The sequence below is a fragment of the Aquarana catesbeiana genome, linkage group LG05, assembly GCF_042186555.1.
Source record: "Aquarana catesbeiana isolate 2022-GZ linkage group LG05, ASM4218655v1, whole genome shotgun sequence".
NCBI lineage: Eukaryota > Metazoa > Chordata > Amphibia > Anura > Ranidae > Aquarana > Aquarana catesbeiana.
In genome coordinates this window covers 252,083,939-252,096,414 of record NC_133328.1, presented here as the reverse complement: position 1 = coordinate 252,096,414, position 12,476 = coordinate 252,083,939, and the positions used below count along the sequence as shown (strand labels likewise).

Sequence of the window (12,476 nt, the reverse complement as noted above, 5' to 3'; positions counted from 1 at the left end):
ATCAGGTCTTGTGCAGTATTGTATTCTGGTTTACATAGACCTAATCATCAATTAAAACAACTAGGCAATGTGAGGGTTAACAATCAGCTGGTATTATAGTATGTGAAAGCATTGGAAATTATTCTTATTGCTTCTAGATCTATTTCAACATGTTCATTTTCAGTGTGATTTGCTAGTTTTGATTCTTGCTTTTTCTAACACTTGTGTGAAGTACAACATAAAAAGATTATCTTAATTTTACAGTACAGGACAAAGGACTTTTATTGGTTTATATGGAGCTACCTTCAGTTAATTGGATACTGGCAAACAAACTTGGAAGGGCCACCCACCCACAGAGAGCACCATAAAAGCCTGACCACCTTACAAGACTCTTTTTGCTAGTGTCCTTAGGTGATGGAACTGTTCTTCTGTAGAGAAGTATCTTTTCTGTTTTTAAACCATTCATTTTTCTGGACTGTACAGGACACAGGCATAGTTATACACAACTGGGGTTATATGCTGCTACCTTTAGGTTATTGGACACTGGCAAACAGAACTGTTAAGACCACCATATAAGCTCTTACGCTCACTGTAGTCCTCAGTTTTTTTCTAATGTCCCTAAGTGGTGGATATCTCCTCTCTACTTGGGGAGGATATTACTCTTTTTTTCAGATTCTTCTTGCAACTTTGCTACGTAGCAGCCCCTTTTAGCAGCTTCTGAATGGTTGCACTAGGCATGCCACTGGGATCGTACTCTATCAGAAATGGAAGACGTGGGACCGGCCTGTAAAATTGCTCCAGGCACTGAAAGCTCCCTTACGGCTCCTCCTTGGCACATTCTACAACATTAAAAAGTGTATACTGCGCTGTGATTCCGTAACCCTGCAGCCAGCACGGCTGTAGACAAAAAAGCTAAGTATGTAAAGTATAATAAGTACAGCGCTAAGGTTGCAAAAAAAGGAAGGTGATAAAGTTATATGTAATATAAACATATAAGTGACAGAATAACATAGAATTATATGTGATACAAACATGTAAGTGACATAATAGCACAAACTCAAATCATAATAAATGTGAATAAATGATATGTGCTAATGTAGTGACTGCACTACACCCAAAAGTCCACATTGAACAGAATAATGAAATACAGTCCAATTAGGTTTGTGATCCAATGGGAAGAATTCCTGACATTACTGGGAACCTTGAAGTGAGGAAATAGAAGAAAACACCACCACCGTGAAAGAGGGACGAGGCTTACCGGATGGTATTGACTTGGCGGGGCGTATACCACCCAAGTCAACAAGGCTTGTTGGGTTCAAACCACCCAATGGGGGACAGCAGGTCCTGGAACTCGGTCAGTCGGTCAACCTTGAACGGTCATTGGATGTTAACTGAAGAATTTGGTAGAAATGTATAAAGCATGTGAAAGCATGAAGGTGGTGTTGACGGAAGGTCCATCCGACGCGTTTTGACTGCACAGTCGTCATCTGGGGTGTGGAGCCCCCCGAGAAAACATCGCTTAAATGAGAATAATGACCCTAGCGTTTGCTTGACACCGGAAGTGATCTCAAATGACATCACTTCCTGCCTCCGTGTTTAGATCTAAAATACAAATAAGAAAGTGATTTAAGCACATAAATGGATTGTATGAATATGAAACTGGCAATAGCCAGTGTTTCCGAATGGCATAACGGACTATATTCTGAATGCATCATGCATTAAAACATTAAAATGCTTAGTCCGTTAGCCAGGCCTCATTGTGAAGATGAGGCATGGTTCGCTGTCTCAAAATCAGCAAGCCTCGTTGTGAAACTGAGCTTGGATGAGTGACTTCCTCTCTGTGTATCATTAATTGGTGTATTACAGCATTAGGTCCATCAACCAAGCCTCGCTGTGAAGTTGAGGCATGGCTATATGGCTTCTATCCAAACCAAGCCTCGCTATGAGACCGAGGCGTGGATTGGTAACCTCCGCCTTGCACACCAACCAAGCCTCACTCTGGAAGCAAGGCCCGGTAGAGCAATCATAACGTAAACAAAAAACATGACGGGCTTGCCACATAGTATATACAAGTCTCATGCCCGTCAGCAGATAGGTAAATGTAAGAAAGTAAAAAAGAAAAAAAAAAGGGGGGGGAACCAGAAAAAAAAAACAGCCTGTCCCACACAGTGGAGATGGTAAAAAAAAGAAAAGGAAGAAAACAAAATTTGTAATACAGGAACCCGTAATAATAGAAAGGGTGCAATCCACTATATGAACACGGCTACAGCAAGGTCTGGGGTGTACATTAATTGTGAGCAATCCTACAAGTGTAGACAGTATTGAATGCTGTCCCCAATCTAAATCAAATATGGTAAAAATAATAATATACAATTTACAAATGGACATTAAAAAATTAGCACAAAAAAGCCAAAAATCGTTCCGAGTATCGTGGCTATTAGGCTCTATTTATAAAAGAGTTAATGTCCCACTCCACGTTCATCCCCTGTGGGTGGTGAGTCTGTAATTCATAGATCCAGAAGGTTTCAAATCTGGATAGATACCCCTCTAGTTTTAGCTCCACCCCTCCATGGAGGGATGTATCTGTCTATAATGAGAAATTGAGTACCTATTGGGTCCCGTGCATGGTGTTCTCGATAGTGATGGGGAACTGTATGTTTAATACCACCCAATTTTATTAAATTGATGTGTTCCGTGACTCTGGCTGTAAATGAACAAAGTCCTTGTGTGACAAGTTATTTGTCCCACCGACAAGGGTGGGGGCATTGTACTTTTAAATAAAGCTGATTATATGGGGGAGATGTACAACATCTTAAGTGATCATTCCACCTATAAAGAATTACCTAGTGACCCCACTAGTATATACAAAAGAAAATTGACCAGTATCATTTGTAAGGGTTTGGATTCTTTGATTTTAAACCACAAAGAAAAATCTTTTCTTGTTCCGTTGGCCCCATGCATCCCCATCATTCATTATTTGCCCAAAATCCATAAGGACCCCCTTCACCCCCCTGGACATCCCATTATAAGTGGGATAGATTCTATTACTTCTAGAATCGGTAAATACATTGATTTTTTTCTTACAACCATTAGTCAGAAAAACCCCATCCTACCTCAAGGATACTAGGGATGTGATTAGTCGTCTAGCCGAATTTAATTTCGAAGGTGACCTTATTATGGCCACAGCTGACGTTGCATCCTTGTATTCCTGTATCTTACATCAGAGAGGAATGGAGGCCGCACAAAAATTTCTGAAGAGAGATATCACTCTTGCCACACCTCAGGTTGAATTCATTTTGGAATTATTAGATTTTGCTACCCATCATAACTACTTCTGGTTTGATGGACGTTTTTATTTACAGCTCAAAGGTGTGGTGATGGGAGCCAAATTCGCTCCCAGTTTGGCCAACCTTTTTATGGCCAAGTGGGAGGAGGATGTCGTCTAAGCCCTGGATCACACACAGTTGAAACTGTGGGCCAGGTACATAGACGTCATCCTCCTATGGGCTGGTACTTCGGAATCACTGGAGGAATTTTTCTTGACACTCAATGATGACGATCGTGGGATTGTTCTGACTTACCAGTCCAGTCGTTCCAAGATTCATTTTCTGGATTTGGTGATCGAAAGGTCAGAGCAACAATTTATATTGAGTACCCACTTCAAGGCTACCGACAGGAATGGGTTTATACCCATAGACAGCTGTCATCACAAGTCATGGCTGAGTTCGGTTCCTAAGGCCTCATGCACACGAGACGCTGTTAACCACTTCAAGACCGCCGCACGACTATATACGTCCAAACTTTGAACGGGGATATCGTTGTTATGGCAGCAGCTAGCTGCCATAACCCCGGTATCCCCGTTTTCGTGCGGCGGCCGGCTTTCAGATAAAAGTGGTCCCTGTGGCGGATTCGCCGCGAGATCACTTTTTTCGGTGGCGGGAGAGGGCCCCCCCTCCTGCCGTGATCCGGTGCCCTCCGCCGCTTACCGGAGCCGTCGGTATCGGCGGAGGCGATCGCGTCCTATCCTGTGGTGTCTGGAGACGAGTGAGGCTAAGATGGCGCTCACTCGTCTCCATGACACTGCTGGGCGGAAGCAACGTCAAAACGTCACTTCCGTCCACGCCTCTTAAAGGCACATTTTTCAAATGTCATTTTTCTAAATGACTTTTTTTTTTTTTTTTTTAATTGCATTTTAGTTTAACCACTTCCCACCCGGCCACTGCACATATACGGCCGGGTGGGAGCTCCCTCCTTCTGACTGGACGTTCCCGAACGTCCTTCAGAAGGAGCGGGATCACGCGGGCGCGCTCCCGCGCAGCCGCGCAATCCCGATGCGCGCGTGTCACTCGGACACGCCGCATCTCAGAGCGGCAGGAGGGCAATGTGATTTGCCCTCCTGATCCGCACGATGGCTGTGTGTAATCACAGCCATCGTATAGTAAACAAGGGGGAGGGGGTGGCAGATGACAGGAGATCGCGCCGCCACGTGCCCGCGCAGGGGTCTTTTGGGGGGTTATTGTACTGTCCTGACATTTTAGGGCCTCAAGAAATGAGATCAGTGCATTAGGCCATCAGTGCATTAGGATTGATACATTTTCAATAATGCGTAGCATGGCTTGTAGACTCTATAACTTTCACACAAACCAATGATCATACAATTATCAGGATTTTTTTTACCAAAGACATGTGGTAGAATACATTTTTGCCTAAATTTTCGACAAAATTAAATTTTTTTGGTTTCTTTTAAAAGAGAAAGTAGAAAATTTTGTTTTTTTTTCAAAATATTCGCTCTTTTTTCGCTTATATCATAAAAAATGAAGTGGTGAATAAATACCACCAAAAGAAAGCTCTATTTGTGTGAACAAAATGATAAAAATTTCATTTGGGTACAGTGTAGCATGACTGAGTAATTGTCATTCAAAGTGAGAGAGCACTGAAAGCTGAAAATTGGTCTGGGAAGGAAGGGGGTGAAAGTGCCCAGTATTGAGGTGGTTAAATATGAGATCTGAGGTCTTTTTGACCCCAGATCTCATATTTAAGAGGTCCTGCCATGCTTTTTTCTATTACAAGGGATGGTAAACAAGCAAAGTGCAGCGCTATAAGTATATATGTGACATAAAAAGAAATAAGGTCCCACCAAGTGACATAACATCAATCAGTAGATATAAATAAACAAGATCAATCAATAATAAACGAGGAACTTAGATCACAGATGCATGTGAAAAAGTATATGAGAAAAAGTCCAAAAAGAATTAAAATTATATTGAGTCCACAAAAAACACCCATCCAGGAAAGATGTGATAAGGAGTGTTCGTAGATAATCCACCAAGGAGTGTATGAATAGAGTCTGCTTACCGGACGGCGATGACTGCTATTACGGCAGTCTCGCCCAGCATAGGGATTATGGTCTCCCAAAACCAAAGGTACAGAGCGGGACCAGTAGCTTTATTTTGCAGAATCCAGTGCCGTCACGTGACTTTGAATCTACTTCCTTCTGAGAAGGAATCTTTCTTGGATGGGTGTTTTTTGTGGACTCAATATAATTTTAATTCTTTTTGGACTTTTTCTCATATACTTTTTCACATGCATCTGTGATCTAAGTTCCTCGTTTATTATTGATTGATCTTGTTTATTTATATCTACTGATTGATGTTATGTCACTTGGTGGGACCTTATTTCTTTTTATGTCACATATATACTTATAGCGCTGCACTTTGCTTGTTTACCATACTATAGGAGTCCGATACTGGACTTTTTTTAGGTGCTGGCAGCTTTTTTCTCTCACATTTGTTTTGCAACCTGTAGAATTTTTTAAACGTCGCCTATGGAGATTTTTGAGGGTAAAAGTTTGACGCCATTCCACGAGCGGGCGCAATTTTCAAGCATGACATGTTGGGTATCAATTTACTTGGCGTAACATTATATTTCACAATATAAAAAAAATTGGGCTAACTTTACTGTTGTCTTATTTTTTTATTCAAAAAAGTGAATTTTTTCCAAAAAAAGTGCGCTTTTAACCTCCCTGGCGGTATGATTATTTCGGATTTTAGGTGCTGAAAGCGGAAGCATTATTTTGCATGGATATTTGGCGTTTTATATTGTAGGTCTGTAAATCTTAACAATAACACACTTAAATCTGTCCAAACCAGAGTCTAGTAGATATCCCGGGTATGATAAAGTTTGAAACACAAAAACATAAATTATAATATAATAAAAAATAAATAATTAAAAAAAATTTAAAAAAATAGTAATAAAATAAATTTCCCCACAATTCACTATCGCTCAATTCTGCAAGTGTTCTAATTTACTATTGCTGTTTCCTAGCTGGTCTAAAGCCACTTTTGACGTAAAGGGACACTTTTTGGTTGCTATGGACAATCTACAGTTTCCAGGCAGAAAGAACAGTGTATATCATGTAAAACTGCATGCAGGGCATGGGCATGTATATCATGTAAAACTGCATGCAGGGCATGGGCCAAAGCACTGGGGACAAAAGGGATGTGAAATCATTTCATACAGTACTGTAATCTGTAAGATTACAGTACTGTATGTGTTATGATTTTTACTTTTTTTTTAATTTGCCGCCAGGCTCCGCCCCCGTGCGTCGCGCCGCTCGCAGGGAACGGAGCCTGGCACGGAGAGGCTTCGGAGGAGGACGGAGCCCTCGGACACTGCGGGTGACATCGCAGGATCCTGGGGACAAGGTAAGTAACGCCGCCCCAGGATCCTGCAATGCGATCCCGAGTGTGGCTCGGGGTTACCGCTAATGGTACTGAATTTTAACCCCGAGCCACACTCGGGAAAACCGCCAGGGAGGCTACGACCGCTGTGCAAATATGGTGCAAAAAAAAGTATTGCAATGACCGCCATTTTATTCTCTAGGGTGTTAGAAGAAAAACCATATATAATGTTTGGGGGTTCTAAGTAATTTTCTAGCAGAAAAACCTGTTTTTTGAACATGTAAACACCTAAAATCCAAAACGAGGCTGGTCCTTAGGTGGTTAAACGCACATTCAGAGGCAGTTGGACACTTTTTTCAACTGCCCCTGAACTCATTCAATGTTATCCTATGTGTCCATGTACACAGTCTAGTTTTTTGGCGTTTTTAAGCAGTTGTGTTTAACCTCGTTTTTCCAGAAGCAAGAAAATGGGTTCAGACGCAAAAGTTTTCCACATTTCAGATGCCAAACGAGGCTAAATGCTTGTACCTCGTTTAGCCGCGTTTGCGTTTATACGCGTTTTTAAAGGAACCCTATTTTTTGGACCAGAAAACACAGAAATATGATGGTAAACTGCAGCAGAGAATGACATTTTGCGACCCGACTTTGGGGCCCCATATCTTGGGGCCAATTAGGAACCCCAAAATTGGTATGCAAACACAGTGGAACTAGCACTACAACATATCCAAATTTGGGGTTCCTAGCACCAAGTGGCCCCGAGATACGGGGCACCAAATTCGGGTCGCAAAATGTCAAGCACTTCTGCAGCAGAGAATGACATTTTGTGACCCGACTTTGGGGCCCCATATCTCGAGAGATCTTATTACGGTATTGAATACTGACCAAGCTCTACTGTTGGCGGATAAACCTCAGAGAGAGGGCGATGACAGTTTCAAATGGTCATGTTCTCAACACAGCACAAACAGATCAAAGACATTTTTACACTGCATTGGGGAATTTTGAAGAACGATAGAGTACTTGGGCCCATTATACCTGAGAGACCCAAGGTGGTATATTGAGGTGCACCTTCACTTAAAAACAAGATTGCACCTTCTATTATCAATCCCCCCATCAGGCCTACATTCTTCCACAACTGGGTAGGATACTATCCTTGTAAAAAGTGTTCTGTCTGCCAACACAACATTAGTGGACGTAGAGCCACTAAGGAATTCCATTTGACTGTAACTGGCCAGGTTTATACCATTAAACAATTCTGCACTTGTGCCACAACCAGTGTGGTATACCTATAGACTTGCCCTTATGGCAATATGTCGGTAGAATCGTTTGTTCATTTACTGCCAGAGTCACGTAACACATCAATTTAATAAAATTGGGTAGTATTAAACATACAGTTCCCCATCACTATCGACAACACCATGCACAGGACCCAAAAGGTGCTCAATTTCTCATTATAGACAGATACATCGCTCCATAGAGGGGTGCAGCTAAAACTAGAGGGGTATCTAGACTCAAAACCTTCTGGGAAATTTTTTTTCAAACGTGTTCTGGTGTCGGGGGGTAAGCCAGACTCCCAGATATTTAAGTGCATTGTGGACCCATCTAAACTGAGAATTGGAAGTGGTTAGGCGAAGCAGATTGTCCGGTAAAGTAATGTTAAGGGCTTCCGATTTTGAATAATTTATTTTTAAGTTAGAAATGTACCCGTATGTGTTAAATTCTTTCATTAAGTTAGGTAAGGAAACAGTAGGGCTCGTAAGAAAAAATAAAAGGTCATCTGCGTAAGCTGCCAACTTGAACTCCCTGTCCCCAATCCAAAATCCGGATATTGCGGTATTTTGCTTAATCGTTCTTATGAAGGGTTCTAAGGTTAGTATGAACAGCAGGGGTGACAACGGGCACCCCTGCCTAGTTCCATTCGCTATGTGTACAGGCTTAGAGAGTATACCATTGATTTTTAATTGCGCCTTGGGGTTTTGGTATAGAGCTGATATCCAGGAGAGCATGTGTGGGCCCAGACCCACATGATGGCACACTGCCCTCATGAAATCCCACGCCACTCTATCGAAGGCCTTCTCCGCATCCGTGGACAGGAGAAGGCCCTCAATATCCCGTGTTTTTGCTGCGTGTATAAGAAGGAGTGCTTTAGTGACATTATCTTTAGCGTCTCTTCCAGGGACAAAGCCCACCTGCTCCAGATCAATCCGCTCCGGAAGTAGTGGGCTCAATCTCGTAGCGAGGATCTTAGCGAACAATTTAACATCCAGGTTTAGCAGGGAAATGGGTCTATAACTATGGCATTCCAACGGGTCTTTCCCTGACTTCGGTATCACCGTGATGTGGGCCGAAAGAAAATCTGGGGTCCCCTCTCTAGGAGAGGACAGGGAGTTCAAGGCAGCCGCAAGGGGGTTCGTAAGGATGTTCAAAAAGGTTTTATAATAAATGGCGGAATAACCGTCCGGTCCCGGACTCTTGCCATTTTTTAAGTGTTTAATGGCTTGGTTGATTTCTAGTGGGGTGATTGGATCCTCTAGCAGAGCTGAGTCCGACTCCTGAAGAGCTGGGAGTCCGCTCCTGAGTATGTAGTCTTTTATGATTTGGGTTCTGTTGTCAGTCATATTATGTTCTCTGTGTTGTGGTGGTAGATTATAGAGTTTTGTGTAGTATTCCTGGAAATGATCGGCTATCACTTCTGAAGTTACGTCAATTTTACCATATGCCCCTCTGATGCCAGAGATGTTATTAGAGGTTGTATGTTCCCTTATTGCTCTTGCTAAAAGTTTGCCCGTTTTATTTCCCGCCTCATAGTATAGTTTCCTTCTAAAGAATAGAGTTCTTTTAGCTCTAGAATCCAATATTTGTTGCAGATTCTTCCTAGCTTCTAGTAATTGTGTGGCTGTGACTGTAGATAGTGACTGTTTATGCAAGGTCTCTAGGGTATTAATTTGTGTGATCAGGTTTTTAATAGTAAGTTCTTTTTCTCTTTTACGTTTGGATCCCATTTTTATCAACTCTCCCCTAATCGTACATTTGTGGGCCTCCCAAATCATGAGAGGATCCACGTCTGGAGTGTTGTTTAATTTGAAAAACTCAGTCAATGTAGTAGTGAGAGTAGGGAGGACTCAAAACCTTCTGGATCCGTGTTCATATAGTGGATTGCACCCTTTATATTAATACGGGTTCCTGTATTACAAATTTTGTTTTCTTCCTTTTTTTTTTTTTTTTTTTTTTTTACCATCTCCACTGTGTGGGACGGGCTTTTTTTTTCTGGTTCCCCCCTTTTTTTTTTTTCTTTTTTTCCTTTCTTACATTTATCTGCTGACGGGCATGAGACCTGTATACACTATGTGACAAGCCCGTCATGTTTTTTGTTTACGTTATCATTGCTTTACCGGGCCTCGCTTCCAGAGCGAGGCTTGGTTGGTGTGCAAGGCGGAGGTTACCAATCCACGCCTCGGTCTCATAGTGAGGCTTGGTTTGGATAGAAGCCATATAGCCACACCTCGACTTCACAGTGAGGCTTGGTTGATGGACCTAATGCTGTAACACACCAATTAATGATACACATAGAGGAAGTCACTCATCCAAGCCTCAGTTTCACAACGAGGCTTGCTGATTTTGAAACGACAGCCAGGGAACCATGCCTCTTCTTCACAATGAGGCCTGGCTAACAGACTAAGCATTTTAATGTTTTAATGTATGATGCATACAGAATATAGTCTGTTATGCCGTTCGGAAACACTGGCTATTGCCAGTATCATATTCATGCAATCCATTTATGTGTTTAAACCAATTTTTTATTTGTATTTTAGATCTAAACACGGAGACAGGAAGTGATGTCATTTGAGATCACTTCCGGTGTCAAGCAAACTCTAGGGTCATTATTCTCATTTAAGCAATGTTTTCCGGGGGGTCCACACCCCAGATGACGACTCTGCAGTCGAAACGCGTCGGATGGACCTTCGGTCAACATCACCTTAATGCTTTTACATGCTTTATACATTTCTACCAAATCCTTCAGTTAACATCCGTTTGACCGACTGACCGAGTTCCAGGACCTGCTGTCCCCCATTGGGTGGTTTGAACCCAACAAGCCTTGTTGACTTGGGTGGTATACACCCCGCCAAGTCAATACCATCCGGTAAGCCTCCTCCCTCTTTCACGGTGGTGGTGTTTTCTTTTATTTTCTCACTTCAAGGTTCTCAGTAATGTCAGGAATTCTTCTCATGTGCATTGGATCACAAACCAAATTGGACTGTATTTCATTATCCTGTTCAATGTGGACTTTTGGGTGTAGTGCAGTCACTACATTAGCACACTATCATTTATTCACATTTATTATGATTGGAGTTTGTGCTATTATGTCACTTACATGTTTGTATCACATATAATTCTATGTTATTATGCCACTTATATGTTTATATTACATATAACTTTAGCACCTTCCTTTATTTGTAACTTTAGCGCTTCACTTTTTATACTTTACATTCTACAACATGCTGAGTTTGCTACAGGGTGCTATACAGGTCCAGGGCAGTGGCAAGTTGCGCTGGTGTTATCTAGTTCCTGGAGACCCCAGCAGGGGTGTACGCAAAAAATCCTGTCATGTGCGGTTTTTTGTTTTTTTTTAAACTAATGAGTTGGCGTTTACCTGTACTAAGCTGCCCTGTGCAGTGGTCTGACACACCCCTTCCACAGTACTACATTCAACAATGCTCATGCTCAGTGATCAGCATTACTGTCAGATTTCATGGCAACCCAGACTGCTGTGCTTTGTGTGAAAGCAGTAGTCAAACTAACTACATTTAACATGAAAACATGGGCAGATTTATAAAGCAGTGATTATGACGTTCACCAAACATTCACTGCAGGTGAGTATTCATGGTGTGTGTTTATAATTCAGTGATACCTCGTAGTGAATGTTTTAATGTCACATTTGCTGCTTTATAAATACGTCTTATAGTTAGGCTTTCACTGTTCAAATTGCACAATATGTTTGTCCAGCTAATGCTGTAAATCATACTTTTTCAGCTTTCAGTCTTTTATCTTTTTTTAGGTACTGGGTTGGATCCGTAATGGAGAATCTATGCTGAATGCTGGGCTCATTACAGCCAGCTCACTACAGGAAGCAGAACAACTTCAAAGGGAACATGAACAATTCCAGCATGCAATAGAGGTATCAATGGTTAAACATTTAATCTATTTTAACTCTGGTGGAGCAGCCTGTATGTTTAACTCATGATTGACATACTGCAGTGATTTAATTCTTTATTGGATAGCTCAGTCTGAAGTTCTATTAACCACTTCAGTACCAGGCACTTTCGCCCCTTCCTGCCCAAGACAATTTTCAGCTTTCAGCGCTATTGCACTTTGACAATTGCGCGGTCATGCAATACTGTACCTAAACTAAATTTTTATCAATTTCTTCCCACAAATAGAGCATTCTTTTGGTGGTGTGGTATTTCATCACCTCTGGGTTTTTAATTTTTTTGCTAAACAAAAAAAGACCGACATTTTTGACAAATAAAGTTTTTCTTAGTTTCTGTCATGCACTGATGTGCACTGAGGCACTGATATTTAGAATTGATGGGCACTGATATGCAGCACTGATGGGCACCGATAGGCAGCACTGACGGGCGTCACTGATGGGCACTCTGGTGGGCACTGACGGGCAGCACTGTGGTGGGCACTGACGGGCGGCACTGTGGTGGGCACTGACGGGCAGCACTGGTGAGCACTGATTGGCACATCTGATGGGGGCTGTGCTGATAATCTGCTGATTATCAGCACAGACCCCCCCCCTCTGACAGGGAGAGCCAA

General features: G+C 42.1%; 1 protein-coding gene across 1 annotated transcript in view; it reads left to right on the top strand.

Annotated features, from left to right (window-relative positions):
- TRIO (trio Rho guanine nucleotide exchange factor) overlaps positions 1-12,476 on the top strand; it is a gene marked incomplete in the record, with an annotated part of 1,361,655 nt that overhangs the window by 495,740 nt on the left and 853,439 nt on the right. Inside the window, 1 exon segment of the mRNA XM_073630705.1 lies at positions 11,713-11,832. Coding sequence (XP_073486806.1) covers positions 11,713-11,832 — 120 coding nt within the window.